Here is a 20,719-nt window from a genome sequence, read left to right as displayed (position 1 = left end):
TCAGGGAACTCGAGCACAATCCTCCTCCAGACCAGACCCCTCCACCATCCGCACAGGGCTTAGTCACCAGCTCCCAGCCGGCACCACTGTTGTGGTCAAGATAAATGATACCGTGTCAAGCATCATTTACATATGATTATATGTTGTACTCCGTGCAACTTGCGAAGCGGAGTCTTTTGAGAGCTTTGAAAAAATGAAGTGCGGCCCCTTCACAGTAAGCTACCTCTGCACGATCTGTGGAACATTTCCATCTGCAAACACCGTTCCTAAAGGACACCTGCAGACTGAGCATCATCCTGCAACCCCTTGCACCTCGTCGTAGCAAACTAGAGCTGGAGAAATATATCTCTAGAACCTATTCTGTTGAGGGATGAGACGTTGGGGCTTTGAGCGCTTCCAGAACACCTCACCTTCCGCTCCTTGCCTCATCCTGCAGCTCTTCTTCTCAGAGCCAGGTGTCTCTCACCCACAACACTGAAATGTGCAAAAGAAAGAAAAAGTCCTGCTTCAACGGAATGTCTCGGAGTCTATGTTCCCCTCCCAATTCATCTCTCTCTCTCGCTGTGTTGAGTCAATAGCAGATGTGTGAGAACGGGATCGCTGAGGGCGGTCACAACTACTTCAAAAAACGAGGCGCACTCTTCAGGAAGAGTATGAAATCTTAATTTAGCTGGTGCGTCTGCGAAACGCTTCCTCCAAGCTGCAAAGGTGGGAGACGCACAGCTCTCGTCAGCAGCGTCGTGTCACTCAGGTCTTTCCGCTGAGCCAGCTCCCACTTTCTCATTAAATGACACTGAATTAGCTATTTTTGTATCTACTCTCCTCTCTGAGGTGCGACAGTGAAAATCGGTAGACTTTAAATACCACCGCTGAGGCTGATTTCCCCCTCAGTGGAACCCAGACTGTAGTGTGTTTTGTCTGATCTGGTTTGTCTCTCCTCTCTTCACAGCATACAGCACATTCTACATCGTGGGGCTCGTGTTGTCGATGCAGATCCCGTTTGTCGGCTTCCAACCAATCAGGACCAGTGAGCACATGGCGGCTGCTGGTAAGTCCCGCCCTCTCTACTTCTGACAAACCCACAGAGAAATCTCATTCGACTCTGTCGGCCGTTTTAGTGCCTATCAGCCCATTATTTGGGGTTTTACGGCAAAACCGACCTGCTGTGACCCTGCCAACACATTTCTGCCACAAACCACAGGGGGGAGCAGGTTGGGGCCGACGGCAACAGTTCACGTATTAAAGGTGTGACTTGACATAAGCCACTTGCTTGTTATCCAAAGCACCTTACAAGCTGGATGCTCACTTAAGATTAGGCTGCAGCGGGAATTGAATCTCTGTCGTGTTTTGTCTGGAGAAGAACACAGAAGGATCTTCCCAGAATACATTTACCAAATATAACTAAGTTAGCAGCTTCGCACGCCAACCCATATGGGTTCAGCACTAAAGTACTTCTCATTTTTTGGCATGCGGGGTAGTTAATTAAAAGCTTGTTCAGTTTCCCCTCCCAGGAGAACGCCCATCTGCCGCCTGACAGCACGGGCGCGTGGACGACTCGTGCGATAACGTACATCCAGAGAGGACGGGCGCTGACATCCTCGGGAAGTTGAGCAGAATTTACTTTTACGCTGCACCAGGTGTACGTTGAAGTGCCCCCCGTTTCTCCTCTGTGTCTCCTGCACAAACAGCGTACCACCAGAAATCATCTCTTGCCTCGCTCTCTCAAAGAGCAAGTGTGATCGCATGTCGCCAGGGTACAGCAGCTGCTCAGAACATCTGGCTGGTGCGCAGTGGGAGACGGGAAGACAGTGACAGAGGCACGGACCTGTCGGTACCGTTGAGATTTCAGCCCCCGAGGCAGGCGGGCGTAGAGTGACAAGCGTGTTAGCACCGCGGCGGCTCTCCTGGAGGCCACACGCCGGAGCTCCACCTTTTTTAAGAAACTCTGGGCGGTCGTGTGGGCCCCTTGCGTGTGAAAAACGCAAGGCCTGCGTTTTTCACACGCAAGGTTTGTTAAAGGGTGGGAGGTGACGAGAAGGGGGGAATTCAGGCGTCTTTTACATTTTTCATATCGAATTCAGGAGACAAAGAAAAGAGACGCGCTGGAGAAAACATGACAGAGCGAAGGAACGGGGGAGAGAAAAAAGAAGCGTGGCCGAAGGGGCTGCAGTGGCTTATTTACACAAATACGTATCTTGCATTTGAAATATGTCGTCCCGCAGTATTTGTCTTTCACATCTGGATGAACAGCCACAGGAGCTATTGCCAAACTGACACCGGCACCTCTCAACCACAGAAACTGACTTTGTTCCCCGCAGGAGGCCGGATGAATGAGCCCCTCTCCTCCTCAGATATTCCGTGTGAGTTTCCCTTTGCACCTTTGCTCGTCCTCTCACTTCTCACTGTGGCCTGTTCATCCTCTCAGGTGTGTTCGCACTGCTGCAGGCCTACGCCCTCCTGCAGTACCTGAAGGACAGACTCACCAGACAGGAGTTCCAGACGCTGTTCTTCCTCGGAGTCTCTCTGGCTGCCGGCGTGGTCTTCCTCACTGTGATCTATCTCACATACACAGGTGTGTACGTCCCGCTCGCACGTGCTCAGTGTCGTTTGTTCAGGATGTAAACGGTGAACAGTTTTAATTTGGTGTATCGTGTCTTGTCCTTGGACAAATGTAAGTTTTTGCTGCTTTTTCAAACTGTTGGTCGGGCAAACGAGCTTCGTATGAAGTCATCACCTCGGGCTCTGGGGAAACTGTCAGACATTTTTACTGGTGTGTGTCATTGTTCAAGCTTAATTAACTGCAGACATAACCATAAAAATAGCAAAAAAAAAAATCATTATTTGTACCCAGCTTGTAAGTAATTACCATCAGTTGCAGGCAGTAAAACACCAAATGGACGAGATGCAAGTTTGTAAAGACAAACGGCCCAATGACGTGCTGTCGGATTATTTAAACAAAGCCACTGCCAACGAAAACTATTCAACCTAAATCTAGTTTGGTTTCCTTCTTCTTAATGCAGAACCGATTTCTTACAAGAGTTCGATCCAGTGATAAAACAGAAGATGTTCATGTCTTCGTCTGTAAGAATCTGCCTGAGGTTTGTTCAGCGATCAGTCGACTCCATTTGATCCAGATCTGGGTTTTCAGCCATTTTCATATTTTGGTTTCGTTCTTGTTGTTGTTTTGTAGCCATGGTAGTTCTGTACACTATCCCATGCCCTGACCTCCGGTCTTCCCCACTGGGCTGCTAATCCCAGCTCCGGTTTGTCAGAAAATGAAACTCAGAAGGCAAATGATAAACAAATAAACTGATACACACGCTGGAGGATTGTGCTGTATCGAGTTTCTGTGAAATTGCATATGTTTTGTCTTTCAGCGGCCCGGTCGAACGCTGATTGCGCGCAGCCAGATGGTTGATCTTTGTTCTTGTTTATGTTTTTCTTTCGAGTCGTTTTCGGGCCTCGAGGTTTCAGTCCAAGAGTTGCCTCCTTGCTGTTTATTATTTTATTAGCCTTTTGCTGAAGTGTTTCAGCTTTAGGACGACAAATTCAGCATCTTGAACAACTTAAAGAATATTCAATTTTATTATAAAAGCATCAAGAGACAAAGAGTTTAGTGAGCACAAGCACAAATTCCCCTACAGAAACTATTTTTAAACTCCCCTCCACAGCGTCACGCGGGCTTTTCTTCCTTCTCTATCGGCGTATTCGCTCTGACTGCTCCCAAGAAAGCTAATAAAGTTTATTGTGTAGGAAGGACGCTCACTTATCCCCCTTAGGTGGTGTTTCTGCTGCGCGTAATGAGCCGTAATAAAGTACGTGATTGTTTTTACCTGACGACGCTTATTGGTTTTCTCTGTAGCACATTATTTACTTGCCTAAACCCAAAAAATGTCAGTCCAGATTTAAGGGAACGCTGCAGCCAGTTCTTTCTCTCACAGCAAAGAAATGGTTGGGCACATTACAATCCGCAGTGATATTGGCGTCCTTTAGATTGGTCGCCTGCCTGCTTCAAAGCTGTCCGATCGCAGACGGCCCGTTGGGAATACTGCCTTCAACCGGACGGCTGGAAAAACCGTTGCGATCTGTCAGCCGACTGAACGGAGCAGGGGAGGGAGCAGCTCGATGTTTGGTGATGAGCCAGATTTGCGGCAAAGTCTGTGCACGTCTTTCGTCTCGTCCGTCCATCAGACATTTTCATCTCATAAAAAAAATCCCTGCAGCAGAAGCCCAGCCGGGTGGGTTTCCTTTCCTCGGTGTCTTCGACACGGAGCCAAGTATTGATCGGCTAAATCAGTGTCATCCTTGAAATCGCCTCTCGAAAAAATATCTCCCTCATCTCACATTTGCTGCTTTTCCACTTCTTTCTCCTTCTTCTTCTTCTTCTTCTTTTTGCCTGGTTTGGTTCAGCGCTCTGGAAATAATGATTTTAGTGCTCTATTTTAAAAAAAAATATGACCTCATGAAGATTAAGCACATTTTCCACAATCTCTTTAAAATGCAACAAAGGACACAATATATATATTTACACACGTTTGTGTTGGCAAAATTTCAAAATACGGAGCTGATTGTTTGTTGTTTTGCGTGCGTGTCTGCACGATGCCCAAGGCAACAGCTGAAATGTATTCCAGATCAAAGCCGAACCAAAAATAAGACATTTGTATGTTTGTGCACATAAAATAAAAGCCCCGTGCTCTCTCCATTTGCAGCTTAAACGGTTTTAGTTACATTTATAAACAAGTCAATTCCAGTAATGAATAACCATCAATTGAACAAAACCTTTTTCAGCACTGACACCGGCTCCTCTGAGCTTTCTGAACCTCAGACAGTTCAGCTCTGCGCGGCTTCGTCTCTGGGCTCCACATGAAATGTTCTGGAAACCTATTTTATCCGTCAAGTTTTTACTATATATACATATGCCGGCCCTGTCAGTCAAATCAGATCAGCTGTATTGTTCCTTTTGCCTCTTATGGAACAAAAGTTATTTTTACATCCAGTGTTACTCACTAAGACAAACTGTATTATATCCTAATAAACATGATTCATGCATTTTCTTACTCAAAACATTAATAAAGCTTCTTTTTTTTCTGAGGGAGCTCAGAAACCAATTTTCAGGGGCTTTAAATAATTAGATACAAACTTCCCACATTATATCTATGTAGTACATTTTCCATTTATTTTCTCACAGAGAAGAGTCAGACCGCAGTGTAGATATCTGTTTTAACATCCTCAGGCAGTCTCAAGGCCTGTAGGTCAGATAGTAGTTAATTTATTCAAAGCTGTATTTGCCATATGGAAATTATTGAGCCCTGTTGTAACAAAGGACAAAGCAAACCTAAAGTATTTTTAAATCTAGAACTCCTGCACACCCACCTAACAGTTCTCTCCACAGCTCAAATGGAAAAGCATTAAAAGTTGAGTTTTTGATTCTTCTTGACTGGTTGTGTTTTTTTCCTCCTCTAGGATACATTGCTCCGTGGAGCGGCCGCTTCTACTCTCTCTGGGACACGGGGTAAGCTCCGCCGACCCACACAGCCCCACTGTCGATGGAACACTTGTTCAATCGCATGCATGTTTGTTTTCAAAGACGAAACCTTACCACATGACATAAAAGCCTCTGTGTTATTCTCTTTACTTCCAAGCGGCACGTTGGTGTTCAGCGAATGCAATATGTGCGGTGTTTCAGCACACGCACTCTATTCCTCCACCGTTTGCTGACTGAAGCTTTTTTCTTTTCTTTGGAGACTGATACTAATTTTGTTAATGTGCTGCGTGTTTTCTTTCCCAGCAGTAATCACAAAACACTGAAGAGAGAAAAGAATATTTAAAATCGTGTAGGAAACGAATGAGGAGGGAAGATGCAGATCAAATTACTCCTCGCTAATGCTTAATGTATTCATATTTTACAATAAGCGTGTTGGGGAGGTGAATTATCTTTTTTGGCGGCTCATAATTTTGGAGTTAATCAGGAGGATCTATTGTATAATTTGTCTCGACACTCCCAACGCGCTCAACCCAACATGCATCCGTCTGTCCCTCCCTCCCGCCCCAGCTACGCTAAGATCCACATCCCCATCATAGCGTCGGTGTCGGAGCACCAGCCGACGACGTGGGTCTCCTTCTTCTTTGACCTCCACATCCTGGTGTGCACCTTTCCAGCCGGCCTCTGGTTCTGCATCAAGAACATCAACGATGAACGAGTGTTTGGTAGGAACATTTCATCTTAATTTCCCGGCTTGACAGTTTTTCTTTTCTTTTTTTTTACATGCTTCAAAACCATTAATTTTCCCTGTGGCTCCAAGCTTTGAAGTGCGAGCAGCCGCTGGTCCCAGAAGTGTTTTATAACTCAACAACTATTGGATGTGCTGCCACAAAATTTTGTTGAGAAACTCACGTTCCTTAGAGGATGACTGCAGCTAAATACTACATTACCCATGAGCCTCAGCCACAGTTGAAACTGAGGCGCGAATTGGAAAGATGACAGTTGCGAGAACACTGCATCACAGTTGCTGAATTAATCCATCATTTAAAGAGGCAACAGACAACTTTCATGCCCCCTGGTGGTGCCAGGTGGTATTGTTGTTTGGTCACTGTCGTAAAGACGCTGCAGTAGCAAGATGCCGGTAAGGACTCTTCCTCAGAGCTCCTGAGGAGGGTGTCATCACCACTTTGGAGATAATGGAGGAGAAGAAAGAAGTATGTTCACTGAAGCGCCTACTTTGTTTTCTGGCTCCTAGCGTTAGCATCATAGCTAACGCAATGCCGACAGCCTGGCTACTGTCCAAGGCAGAAAAAGACCGTAAAAATCCCAATTTGAACAAATTACCTTGAGTTAAACTTCCGGTAATATTAATAAGTAGGCTGGTTGTGTCACTTCCTGCAAACTCTGTGTTCCACTGTCGGCCATTTCCATCACTGGGGATAGAAACCAGGAGAACGCTATTCTCTTCCTTGTTTTGGTTACACAGTGGGTGACGCAGCTCCTTTCTGCTGTAAATCAAGTCGTAATTTTTGACCATTGTACTGTGCAATCAGTTTCTTCCAAAAATATTACTTACATTCTGAAAGTGAAATCGTTGTGTTGAGGTTGTATCATCAGTTTTCACTACAGCATCATTTTTAACTTCCTGCCCTTTTAGCCTCAGCGACACAGAATTTCTTTTCCCTTTTTTTTTTTTTACATGAATACACCTTGACACGAAAGTCACAGCGACTTCCTGCCTCGTGTCTTTTATGAACACTGGCTTTGTGCATTCAGCTTTTTTACCAGAGGATCAGATATTTTTCTCTTTGTCATTTTTTTTGTGCTCAGTCGTGGTTCATGTGCCTCCAGCTGTCGCCCACCTGTCGCCCACCTGACTCTGTGTGAGGAAACAATGAATCCAGTGATTCCAGGAGCGGCGGGTTTTTCTCAAGCGGCTTCACAACTCCATCGTGTCATTCGTCACCTGTCACTTTAACTAGGACAGTTCATTAATCACACAATCTTTCTGCCATCGCTGTCATTTGTCTGCTTTATTAACGCTGAGCTGTGATGAACAGGCCTGATTTGTTAATAGTGTGTAAACGTTGACGAGCGTTGAAGCGATCTGAAACGGATGCCTCCTGGTTTCAGACACGCTCCCATCTGTACCCGTGTCTCCAGCGACGCGACGCGCACTCAGCTTTCAATCGTGCAAACGCGTCAAACTTCTTCACAACACAAGTTGGCAGCACCGAGGCAGTTTGGATCAAGGGCAGAGAACCGCCGAGCGTTAGAAACACAGTCCTTCAGCCGCCTGCTTCTCCCGCCGACCTAATCAGTCAATTACAGCTATCGATTAGCCGTGCACCTGTTGGGCCTCCTCTCAAGGACGGAGAGGAACCAGCTCTATCTCCACTTAGCGTTTCGCACAGATTGTGCAGCAACTCAATTTCTCTTTTTCACGTCTTTATCTCGTCCTCACACAAGCTGCCTTGTTTCCTAACTCTCCTCTACATTCACATCATCTCTCTCCCTGTCTGACCTTTTTCCTACTTAAGTTTTTTTCCCTTTGTCCTCCTCCCTGCCAGTGGCCCTGTACGCCATCAGCGCCGTCTACTTTGCCGGCGTGATGGTGCGTCTGATGCTGACGCTGACCCCGGTGGTGTGCATGCTGTCGGCGGTGGCTTTCTCCAGCGTCTTCGAGCACTACATGGGCGACGACACCAAGAGGGAGAAGCCCCCCGCCGAAGACAGCAGCGACGAGGACGACAAGAGGAACTCTGGGAATCTCTATGACAAGGTCAAGGCGGGATAAAAGATTACATTGTACTGCACTCATCTTCAGTAGTTTAATTACATTTTCATCGGGTCATAGTGGTCACGTTTCGATTTTAACAGCCAAATATCCTAAAATTCAAAAAGTCTCATGAAACAAGTTATTAGCTGTTTTTCAGACATGAACCGACAAATGTCCGCACCCAATTTTCTGTTCACACTTGAAGAACGCAGCGAGTGTGTGTGGTCTATGGTCTCACGTGGACTCGCTCAGACATTTTTAGGACATTATACCAGGGGGTTGGCAGGAAAAGTTCTCCAGATTTCCGTGCATGTGTGAAAGCAGCTAATGAGATTTTCTTTTCCCAAGTTTCTGTTGTTTAGCACTTGTATTTCACGGACTGGGATTTGGATTCGTCAGCTTCTCTTCTCACTCCCCTCCTGTTTCGTTCAACTGTGATGCAGCTGCAGCTGTTTGATTTCAGCCGTCTCACTTTGTTACATTTTCAACCGACTGTTGTCAGTGTACCCCCTCCCCCCCCCATTCTAGCGTGTTATAATTACATCATTTAATGTGCTATCTTCCCCAAACACCTCTTAATGTGTGGCTGTGAAACACATTAAGAGGAAAACTTGACATGTTTACCTTTTGAACATCGAGACAACATCGTTGGGATAGAGATGGAGAAGATCTGATAGACACAAGGTGTGTGTCTGAACTCAAGTCTCTGCAGATGTTTTGAGTTGAGAAACCAACTCAGTGTCCCCTCCGGCCTTAGGAACAATCACAATAGGTTTTTTTCCAAAAAACAAACAATAAATGTAAACAACATTAAAACACTCAGCCTTCCAGTGGGAAACTTATCTCCTTTTTAAGCCAAAGAAATCTTGTAGAAATGCAAAAATCTGAACCTTTGACATTGAAGAGTTGACGTGTTGGAGATGCACGATTTCTTGGGATGAAGAATTCAGCGGGTTCTTTCGATTGACGCACTCGGCCTGCGTTTCTCAAGTTCATCGTGATGGATGAGTTGATGTATTTAATTGATCCCAAACTGGGATATTCCGGAGTTACAGCAGCAGGTAATTCAGTAACTTCTGTGTTAATTAGATCAGTAATGTTCGGTCTCATCAGTCGGTTCTCGTTCTCACATTTCTGACATAGTTCAGTTGTTGTGTCGTCTCGTTCGCCTCCGTCATTGCTCACGTTCAGCCACAGTTTCAGTTTTGGGACGGAGAAAATGTTTGCAGGTGCTGGAGGGAAAGACTCACGCTCAGATTGTGCACATCTGCTCCCTTTTCTTCACACGTCTCTGCAGCTGCTTTGAAACGGTCTCAAGACACCGCAGGGTTCGTCTCACAATCCTCAGTGATGCGTCTTCAGAAGAGCTCCAGGAAACGCCGGAACACAATTAGCTCATTCAAGAAATTAATTTAAATGAATTCACACCACGCATCGATTCATATTTTCTGGAATGTTTTTTTTACAGTCTTTGTCTCCCCCCGCAGGCCGGAAAGGTGCGCAAACACGTGTCGGAGCAGGAGAAGGCGGAGGAGGGTCTGGGTCCCAACATCAAGTCCATCGTCACCATGTTGATGCTGATGCTGCTGATGATGTTCGCCGTCCACTGCACCTGGGTCACCAGCAACGCCTACTCCAGTCCCAGTGTGGTGCTCGCCTCGTACAACCACGATGGGTACACACACACACACACACGCGACTGTAATGTGTTTAATGGATTTTAAATAACCGCAAGGAGCCGAGCCCTGTGTAATGGGTCACAACGCAGGAGGATGGAGTGCTCCACCTCGCGTGCACATTAGCTTGTGTGTGCATGAAAACGGCGCAGCGGCGGCGTAGGGAGGGGCACATGTATATTTCATAATAAGAGGTTTGTGGGAATATATTGGTAAGTGCACCTCTAAGCTTTAGGATGATTTCTTAACGTGGTGTTTCTGGGTCACGGAGAAACCATCGCCGCATCGACTAAAAGCTGATCTATTATTCTCTCTGAGATTCTTTACAGGCGTAATTATTCTCTTTAAGCATTAGGGGGAGGGGGAGGGGGGAGATATCGACTCAGACTGAAGTTCTCATACATGTATTAATGAAACCTTGGCAGTTGTCAGACAATGGTTGAACCGTGCAGCTGCTCTTTTCTTCCTCTTGCACATAAACACAGACATAATGTACCTCCAATTAATTGGTTGTCTGGCTTCATGTCTTGCTCCTGCTGCTGGAGGTAAATTCAGAACACGATCGTTCAGTGTGAGGTGTTCTTCTTCTTCTTTTTCCCTATATTTCTACTGTAGTCGCCCTTCTTTTCTCAAAGTCATAACTGAAATATTAATAGCCCTGCGCAGCCGCACACGCCCCCTGTCAACACTGTCACTTCCTTGTTAGGACACGCAACATCCTGGACGACTTCCGGGAGGCGTACTACTGGCTGAGACAGAACACGGACGAGCACGTGCGCGTCATGTCGTGGTGGGACTACGGCTACCAGATCGCCGGCATGGCCAACAGGACCACGCTGGTGGACAACAACACGTGGAACAACAGTCACATAGCGCTGGTGAGCCCCGCTCCGCTTCTGTTCCTCGCCTTGCTCACTTCCTGTGAGGTAGATACAGAAGCCTATTAGCAATCTTCTTATTTTACTTGATTGCTACAGTGGATAAAACTTCTCCCACCGACCAACAAATCAGATAATCTTGTTTGTTTAAACTTTTCACATTGTGTTGGGGGGTTTCGGATGAATTGCTGTCAGACTCTGCAGGTTTGATTGATTTTTTTCTCTCTCTCTCTCTCTTTGCTGCCAAATGTAGAGGAATGATTCTTCTCTAGCTTTTCCTCTCTTTTCCGTCTCTCATCTCTTCAGCACTGACTTCTCTTTTTTTTCTTTTTTTTAGGTGGGGAAAGCAATGTCGTCCAATGAGAGCGCAGCCTATAAAATCATGAGGTCGCTCGACGTGGACTACGTGCTGATCATCTTCGGAGGAGTGATCGGCTACTCGGGCGACGACATAAACAAGTTCCTGTGGATGGTGAGGATAGCGGAGGGCGAGCACCCGAAGGACATCAGGGTGAGTGTTGACACGCGTCACTGAAATCAATATGTCTTCTTCTTCACTCTGACACTTTTATAACGTTGCTTTATGACCAGACGGATGTTTGCACATACTTGTAGCTTTCTGTTTAGCCAATAGTGGTGTGTTTATTATATGTTATTCATGTCATCAACCTTTTCAATGAGAGAAAAAACTAAATTTGCATTTTCAAGTTCATGACGTCCTTCTTTACAAACAATTTTTTTCCAGTTGCTTGATCCGTCAACAATCAAAGATGAGGCATATTGAACTCATACTGGGTGTAAACTATATTTATCATCTTTGGGGACAAGATTTTTTTGAATCCACACACCAGCTCCTCTAAAGATCATGAATTAACATGATATATATTTTTTCCATTGAAAAATATAAGAAGGCACATAATCATATTTCCCAAAATGTCGTATCTGTTCCTTTAAGTTCACATCTACACACACTGATTGAAGACTGCAGAGTTGTGCTGTACGTGCTGTTGTTCAACATTTAGTGATTTTTCAGTGCCCAGTCTGAGTCTCATCAATCAGTTTTGATTAATCAGCCACACTGTCATTTCCCGTCTGCCTCGTCTTTGTGCCTCGTGCTGATTACCCCCTGTCTGGTCATTTCCTGCTCCTCACTTCTTTCCGTCCCTGTCGTCTCCAGGAGAGCGACTACTTCACCCCGCAGGGGGAGTTCAGAGTGGACAAGGCTGGTTCACCGACTCTGCTCAACTGCCTCATGTACAAGATGTCCTACTATCGATTTGGTGAAATGCAGGTGAGGAGACGCTGTGTTCGCTCTACATCTCTGTGTGCGTGTGTTGGATCATTTTGTTCCATCTCTGTCAGGTGAAGGTGTAAGAGAAAACTCTCCACTGAGTTTTTGAGTTTTCTGGGAGTTTTGATCCACTTCATAGGTTGAAAAAATACAAAAAAACAAGAAGTTCCAGATTCTGTGCAAAGATCAGAAAGTAACAAGCGGCTTCCACCAGTGAAGGTGTAAAAACTTCTCTGCTACTGTATCTTGAAAGCAGAGGTGGCTGACAGGCGAGCAGAGCAGGATTTAAGGAGATGCCCTTGGGGAGGATCGGAGAGTGGTGTGCTGGAGGAAAGAAAGGGATGGAGCAGGAATAGGAAGGATTTGGACGAAGCTTTGAAATGTGCCACAGACACAGAGACATGAGAGGGATTCCTCCTGCCAGGTGCTTGGGTCGGACGACGGCCAAAGAGACGGAGAGACTGAGGCACAGTGAGAGACGGAGGACGGGAGGACGGCCACTGAGAGGAAAGAGAGAGTCTGTGTAGGGGCAGTAGATTAAGTTCACAGAAACGGGATGTGACAAGGGGAAATAAAGGCTCAGAGGACATCAGGGAAGTGAAGAACAGTCCAGGATAGTCGTGGAGGCAGTTTATGGAGATTAAAGGATAATGGTGAAAGTGCATAATGCAGTCCAGAGCAGAGAGTGTGTGTGTATAATGAATAGAATCAATGCGTTTCTCCCCGATTCATCTCCTTCTCTAAACATTTAAATAAAGGGCCAACAAACACGAATAAATATGCATCAAGAGACTAAAGTTTCGCGGCTAATAATAACCTGATATTTCACAGTCGGTGTCCTGTGAAGCAGCTCAAAGTCGGACAGTAGACACTGCAGATACAACAAGGGGAAACTGAGCGCAGAGCAGGAAACTGGAGTAAAAATACGAATGCAGCTTTTAGAACAGAGGTGACGAGGGCAGATCAGAGCAGGACAGAGGAGGAGAAGGAGGAAACTGGAGTGATTCAAGTTCTATAAAACCTTATTTTTCTTTTATAATTGTTTGAATTGTTTGTCCTTGTGCTAATGTTTAAGTATGTAAGTCAAAAATAATTGGCGATTCATTTAGTAGTTGATTTCTAATTGATTAACTGTTGCAGCTCTAAACTGGAATCTGACTATAGGGTTTTTTTCATCAGAATTGGTTGGTTGATTAATTTTGTCTTAGCTTAAAAAAATCTTAATTCAATATTTTTAATAGTGCGTAAGTACTTAAACATTTGTCAAACGTCACATCGGGCTGCAAAAGTTTCCTGTTTTTTAAGTTTTCTTCTGATTCATGTCCCAGATTATCAAACTATTAATATGGTGTCTGTCTGTCTGTCTCAAAGTCTTAAAACTTCATAGTTTCCTCACTTAAAAGCCTCAGAAGGATTTAAGAATTCTTGAATTGAATTAATAAAAGTCGTATTTTCTCTCGCCTGCCGTTTTATTTCCTGGTTTTATCTGAAACTCAAAGATATTTCACCTGTGATGAAAAATCGACTGTATACGACCAAAAAAAACCAGCAAATATTTTCATATTATTGCTAAAAGCAGCAAAAGTTTGACTCTTGCTTGAGAAAAAGTTTAATCGATTTAAGAAATAATTTCTGATTGCAGGTCTAAAAGGAATGACTTAATTTTAATTGTTAATCCATCCTTCCCTTCTGCTGCTGATTCAGTTTCAGGTTGCTGTAATTTAATTAATTATGTACTTAATGTTCACATTCAATGTGGCTTTAAAAAGGTCTTAAATTTAATTCCAAGTCTTAAAACTTAACTTGTAACCTGTAAAACGTAACAACCTTTCCTCCGTTGTCGTCCCCAGCTGGACTTCCGGACGCCGCCGGGCTTCGACCGCACGCGTAACGCCGAGATCGGCAACAAGGACATCAAGTTCAAGCACCTGGAGGAGGCGTTCACCTCGGAGCACTGGCTGGTCCGGATCTACAAGGTGAAGAACCTGGACAACCGGGAGCCGCTGGACCACAAGCTGCGCAGCGTCGTGCCCAGGCAGAAGTACACGTCCAAGAAGGTAACGGCCGTCGGTCCATTCGTTTCGATCGCATTTCCCAAAACTCCAAGAGGATGTTTTGTTTTGTCCACGCGCTCAGTTTACTGTCACAGAGGAGCAAAGAAACCGGAAAATATTCACATGTAAGAGGCTGAAATCGGAGAATTGACTGGATGTTGACGAGACCGTCGAGTGTCGTTCCTTCAGACGCTGTTTGAACATGTCGTCTTCACGCGAAGCATCTTCATTTCACTTGATGGAATCAGTGACAGTCCCTCGAGTTTCCCCGACGTCTCCACACGACGTCTCTGAACTATTTCTAACTTCTCCTAGTTAAGATTGTGTGTGTGTGGTCAGGCTGAAAGATGAATTACACTTTTCACTGGTTTTCTCCATGGAAAAGACAAAAAGTTACTCTTAAATAAATATTTCCCATAGAAACCAAACTCTACAATTTCTGTTATTAACAACAGTATTGTAGAAAATATCGTACTTGGACCCTTTAAATCAATAATAATCATTCATCATGACCATGATGTTCCGATTGATTCACAGTGATTTCTCTTCCGTTACATCAGTCAAATGTGTTTGTACTCACGGAATATTTCTCCTTCTCTCTGAGCAGACTGCCAAGAGGAAGCGAGGGCACATCAAGAACAAGCTCGCCCTGCGGAAAGGCAAGAAGCTCCAAAAAAAATAATGACGACGACGAACTCTTCTAGGAAAAACTAAAACACACAAAACAAACAAATGCGAAGAAAAACCTCTTAACAACCAACGAAGAAGAACACAGGGGCCGTTTGTGAGGCACTTGGTCTGGAGAGCTTCTCGTTAGGGCGCCCCCGTGTGTTGAGGATGTTGAAGTGTCGTGTCTGGCTTTGCTCCAGAACTATTGTCCCGTTTTATCCCGAGGACGCTGTCTTGCTTTTTTTTTTTTTAGTTTTCTTCCCCCTCTTTTTTTGTCTGTTAATTTTTTTACGTTTTACTTGAATGTGTGGCGAGGTTATAGGGCTGCTCTAATGGGTTTTGGCGTCTGTTCATTTTTTTTGTGGTACGTGAATAAACTGCTTATCAGTACGGGGGGTGGGGGGCGGGGGGTGGCTGTGGGCGAAGGGGAGAACGAGAGAAGACGAGGAACATTTGCACCAAAGACCCATCGACCTTTGCTCCGCGGCACGTGTGAACTTATTACTGAGGAGGAGGAGGAGGAAGAGGAAGTGCAGGAGCGAACGCCGAGGACTCGGTTCCTGACGCGTGTACAGAGGACAGTATGCGGTATGGAGGAACGTTACCGTCCAGGCACACACCCATCTGTACTAACCTTTTTATCATCATTATCGTCGTCGTCGTCGCCATCTCCTTCATGTCTGCCTGGCTCCCTCACCTTTATTTTTCCAACTAATTCTTTAGAAGAAGAAAAAAAAAATTGGCCTAATATGTAAATATGTATGTTTTCTGTAAAGAAAATAAGGATGATAATATATTGGATTATTGTGGTGATTTTTAAATATGCAGTTTTTTTTCCTCTTGATTTCTTTGTGATTGTTTTTGGAGAGGGTTTTTTTTTTTTGTCTTAATTTTTTCGTACGACAGCAACTAGAACAGTGAATGCAATAATTCTTGTACAGAAGGGGCTTGAGGTTTTTGTCGAAAGAATGAATGTGAATTTTTACAAAGTTCCCTCATTCCCCCTTTTTATCATGAAATTGCGTAGATTGTATTTCTCTGCTGCTGCTAGGATTTTAAAGACGGAAGCAAAGCAACTGTGTTTAAAAAGTAGTGCTAATATATTAGGCGGGAGCGAGCGCTCCACTTCAGCGAGCGAAAGCCCAGTGCCTCATCACTGCTCCTCCTCCTCATCGTCATCATCACCTCGTTCGTTTTGTGCTGCTCCGCCTCGTTCACGCTTTCTGTGGGACGGGTCGACGTCCTCGACCGGACCAAGGCCGCGGACGCCGGAACTTTTCCAAATGTCCGTGAATTAGAGCGATAGGTGAACTGGGAAGAGGTGAAGTTCGTACCCTGATGGTGACGTTACACTAGATGCTGTGTCCCAATTCCATACTGTAAGTCTTACAAGTTATTGATTATCCAATCAGTTTCCCAGAGTCCCAACGACATGTATTTGAATATCCGGTCTTGCCTGATGAACCATCTAAATTCAAGAAGTTTAATTTGTAATGATTAAAAAAATAATAAGCAAACTTTTCCCTGAATTAAAATTATTCCACAACAGATACGGAATTTACAAGATTTTCAATTGAACTAACAAACGTGATAATACTAATCATAATCAGTACTTTTAACTTGTACATATAAGTATGCAATAGCAGTTATTTCAAGTGTTAAGACGTAGATCTTCACATTTGCTTAAAAGTGACTAAATGATTAGTAAGTGATTGCACTGAGTCGGGACGCGGCTCCGATCAGCAGTTGACCTGCGACCTCTCATCCTGTGGGAGCTGCACTGCTCTGACTTCTGAAGGAGTTTCTGTACAGGCACGTTTCTTTCCTCCTTTAATTGTCAAGTAGAAGTGGCGCATCAAGAGACTGTAGTCACATCTCGCAGAAAGTCACGTTATTAGTTTCCAGCTGTTCATTTTTTCTTTACACTTAAAAAAAAACAAAAAAAGAAGAAGAAACCCGGCATCTTGTCTAAATCACTTTGTTCTCGTTGCTTCTGATCTTCTGGGAAACTGTGCGTCACCGTCTCAGGCTCCAGACCTCCAGCTCCGTGCCACGTCGCTCCTTCGGTTGCTCTTTGATTTCTCATCTGTCACGAGGAGGAAGTCGAGACTAAGCCTTAATGTGATGTACAGCCTGTTGGCCCTCTTTTAGTTTTCATTTTTTTGTTTTAGTTCCTTCTATAGTTGGGAACGGACGAACAGTTCTTTCCTCTACTAAGTTTGCTCGTGTCTTAGTAGCTCAGTGCCGTCTGTCCCCGACGCGTCCTTCTGTCTGATGCAGTCCCCCCCCCCCCCCCCCCCCCCCCCCCCCCCCCCCCCGCTTCTCTTGCTCACCTTCTTCTAAAGTTTACATTTTGACATTGTTCTGTTCAGCCATCTTTAAATATACACTTCAATGAAAAACAAACAAAAAAAAACCCAGTGTAAGTCGTTGTTATTGATGTTTCTGCGAAAAAGTTTCTGATTGGAGTGATTTTAAACCAAAGTGCATTTCCAGTTCTCCTGTGCAGATCCAGTTCTTTTTACATTTGATTTCTTACTTCAGGTGAAGACGAAGCGGAGCCACTTGATGGCAGCATTAGCCTTTGAACGGAGGCGTTTTCCTCTTGAGTCTGCGACGGTTTGTCCAGAAGATGACGTGATGCAGCCCGGTGCTGGTGTGTGGGGGGACGTTGGATTGTACACGACGTGATCTGACGTGCACTTCCATCCCACGCTACTGTACACGCCTGACGAAGCCCTGAATAAAACAGGAGGTGAACGTGTTCAAGCAGCATGACGGTGGAACAACATCAGTTTCCTCAAAATAGGCCGGCTCTAAAATTAAATCCACTAAGGCCTTAAAATATTAAATCTGCTCGTGCTTTGTCCTTCCACCCGGACAAAACACAAATGTATATTTCATTCATCATCATGACAGAAGAAGCAGCAAATATTTTCTCTACGGGGCTAAAATATTTTTTGTTCAAAAAGATTAAATGAATAAATAAATAAAATGGCTTGAATCCTGGTTTTAAAGTCTAAAGTAAAAGTATCAAAACGTATTTGTCATATTATTGGATTGTTATTCTTTATCTGAGCATCATTTTAATGTCAGGAGAGCGTTTGCATTAGCAACACACAGTTGGGTAGTTTGAATTTGAACAGTTTCTAAACTGATCATATTTACGTCAAAAATCTTGACTCGGATATGAAATAAAAGTATTGAATTATTAACAAATGTATTAAAACAAATACTGAAGTGAAGTACGAGCACCTCAGTACAGTACTTGGGTAAATGTACTTGTATTTTTTCACATTCAGCTTGTTAACCCTGTGTTGTTTCGTTGACCTTGTTGACTTATATTCTGATCTTATGCTTTTACATTCATCATTTATCGAGCGCGTTTCATTTTCTGAGGCTCATCGGTTGAAAAGGTGCCCTGTCCTTTTGAGAAGCGACATCTCGGACACTGGGAGGTTAAATCCTGTCCTCCATGTATTTGCAAATATTTTTTGCAAATACATGCTGGCATCAATCCAGTTGTTGGGGATTAGATAATCCACGTTGAAGTACGTACAGTGGGCGATGGCGATGTGACCTCGTCGACCTGTGGAGAGAGCGAGGGGTCGACGGTGTGATCCATCACTTGACCGCGGGACACTGAACAGCAGTTGTACATTGACAACGAGGGGACGCCTCTTTTTAAAAAGGTACGAGGTCTTTATTTGATGGACAGTCCTTCATTCATCCACAATCACTGTCTACTAGAAAAGTCCTCGTCAGTTTGTCATGTAAGGCGAAGTGTCGTACAACAGGAGACAGAACGCCGGTCGGGGGAAACGGGCCACGAGGTTTATCCTGTTCTGCCATGTACCGTACTGTACCGTACTGTACTGTCATGGCTCAGGCTACAATATTGGCATCTGGTAAATTCACCTGGCTATAAAAACAATACCAAATACTACAATACAGCGGGAAAATTCAATTCAAGGAACAACTGAAAGGGCGAGCGGCGAGGAGTTGGTGTGATTAAAACAAAAAAAACAACTAACAATCAAAGGCCATAACAAAACAAACTATGATTTGATTTGGTGTAGGAAAAAAACAAAACATTCAATCTGTTCTGGACCAGGGCTGCAACTGAGGAATATTTGACCACAAACAAACCGGTGTTTCTTCACAAAAAATACCCGTGGCTGATGGCTGGAGTACTGAATGAGAGCGAGAGGTAGTAATGGAAAGTGTCTGTTACGCAGAGGCGTCTCACTCAGTGGGCGAGCGGCGGAGCGACGTGGTAAAAGGTGAAACAGCGAGCGCGCGGTAGTGCGGCGGCGAGGCCTACGTACTATTAGAATGTGTCCGGATACATTCGTAGTGCAGACAAAACAATCAGGAGCCTCTACTGTCCAGCAGCTCACTGTACTCACTGTAATAACATATCTTCACACTTTGCTCAGGTGTTTTCTTCTTTTCCCTAAAGCTCTTGAGAGAAGAACCCTGATTGGTAAAAGCCATAGATACAAAATAGTAAATTTATATATTTCTATGATAAAAGTGCTTCTTTATATATATATATGTGTATATATATATATATATATATATATATATATATATATATAAACAAACTCGTTATATATATCCTACATACTTACATACAGCTACAGTATCAGGTTACATTTGGACTCGTACTAACGCCGCATGACAAACTAAAAGCTTTGGAAACCAAACGTCGACGATGTCTGAGAAAAACATATTGATCAGTTTAAAAAAGAAAAAAAGTTAAGTAAAATTAAAACATCAGTGGCAAACGTCTTTACTGTGCAGTGCAAAAAAGGCCTTGGCAAGGTGAAAAATAGAAATACTCTACTTTGAATAGTAATACTGTATATATATATATATATATATATATATATACACACACACACATGTACGGTGTTCGGTCCCGCGCTCCGAACCCCCGTCTTGGTTTCATGACAGTGGAGTTTCCTTTGGCACCTTTGCTCGTTGGATGATTGTGTCTCCGTGGTGTCAGAGTCTCACGGCTCGGGTCCGAAGGTCGGCGGAAGGACGGCGCTTCCTTTTATTCTGCGTTCGACCTCCTGACCTCCGTCCTCGGCGTGTGGAGGCAGGGTCTCGGTTGTTTGAGAGGAGGTGTGGGGGGGGGGGGGGTTCCAGACGGGGCCCGTCAGGTCGACTTCCACAGCGGCGTGTTGTAGATCCAACTGTCTCCCTGAGGGGAAGGAAAATTAGACTGTTAAAGATGAATAATCAAAAGGGACCAACAGCGGTTTTATTTTCTAGCGATTATTTTTCATAATCGATCGAGGGGGATTCATTGGTGAATCTGGACAATCCAGGGAACAGGTTTCATCGTGAGGCGTGCGGATGAGTGTTAATCCAACACGACTCGGGGAAAACTTTTTACTTTCCGACTCTTTGTGAAAGAACCTCTCTCACGTTAACTGTTCAATAATATAGATGCTGTCCGGACATTTTTCCTCAACCTCAACCAATCTCCCGCTGCGTTGTGAACAGCAAACACTCCGGCAAAAATGTCCATCCATCGTCTACCTCCATCGCTTTATCCATTTAGGGTTCACGGGGGGGCTGGAGCCATCCCAGCTGACATTGGGCGAGAGGCGGGGTTCACCCTGGACCGGTCGCCAACCTATCACAGGGCCACATACAGAGACGGACAACCATTCACTCCTACGGTCAATTTAGAGTCTCCAATGAACCTAACCCCATTCTGCATGTCTCTGGACTGTGGGAGGAAGCCGGAGAACCCGGAGAGAACCCACGCGCACACGGGGAGAACATGCAAACTCCACACAGAAAGGCCCTGGTTGGTCGGATCCGGGACTCGAACCAGGAACCTTCTTGCTGTGAGACGACAGCGCTAACCGCT

General features: G+C 44.6%; 2 protein-coding genes across 3 annotated transcripts in view; one reads left to right on the top strand and one right to left on the bottom strand.

Annotated features, from left to right (window-relative positions):
- Nucleotides 1-15,673, top strand: part of LOC118292442 (dolichyl-diphosphooligosaccharide--protein glycosyltransferase subunit STT3B-like) — a 63,697-nt gene extending 48,024 nt beyond the window's left edge. Inside the window, exons 6-16 of the mRNA XM_035621382.2 lie at nt 950-1,048; nt 2,426-2,572; nt 5,464-5,512; nt 6,053-6,207; nt 8,053-8,264; nt 9,749-9,936; nt 10,644-10,815; nt 11,153-11,326; nt 11,993-12,106; nt 13,957-14,163; nt 14,768-15,673. Of these exons, the coding sequence (XP_035477275.2) occupies nt 950-1,048; nt 2,426-2,572; nt 5,464-5,512; nt 6,053-6,207; nt 8,053-8,264; nt 9,749-9,936; nt 10,644-10,815; nt 11,153-11,326; nt 11,993-12,106; nt 13,957-14,163; nt 14,768-14,842 (1,592 nt within the window). The 3' untranslated portion in view covers nt 14,843-15,673. The remainder of the gene's footprint in view (nt 1-949; nt 1,049-2,425; nt 2,573-5,463; nt 5,513-6,052; nt 6,208-8,052; nt 8,265-9,748; nt 9,937-10,643; nt 10,816-11,152; nt 11,327-11,992; nt 12,107-13,956; nt 14,164-14,767) is intronic.
- A 1,478-nt stretch (nt 15,674-17,151) lies between these two features.
- LOC118292443 (oxysterol-binding protein-related protein 10) overlaps nt 17,152-20,719 on the bottom strand; it is a 61,149-nt gene continuing 57,581 nt past the window's right edge. The window contains exons 14-15 of one of the 2 annotated variants that reach the window (XR_007030333.1): nt 19,807-20,041; nt 17,152-17,568 (exon numbers count right to left, since the gene is read on the bottom strand). Coding sequence is in view for 1 of the 2 variants with exons in the window: in XM_035621383.2 (XP_035477276.2) it covers nt 19,997-20,041 (45 nt within the window). In the remaining variant the exon portion in view is untranslated. Of the gene's footprint in view, nt 17,569-18,492; nt 20,042-20,719 lie in introns of those variants that run through there. The other variant, XM_035621383.2, reaches the window with a different exon arrangement.

The sequence above is a fragment of the Scophthalmus maximus genome, chromosome 22 (assembly GCF_022379125.1).
Source record: "Scophthalmus maximus strain ysfricsl-2021 chromosome 22, ASM2237912v1, whole genome shotgun sequence".
In the NCBI taxonomy this organism is placed as follows: domain Eukaryota; kingdom Metazoa; phylum Chordata; class Actinopteri; order Pleuronectiformes; family Scophthalmidae; genus Scophthalmus; species Scophthalmus maximus.
This window is presented reverse-complemented; position numbering and strand designations above follow the sequence as displayed.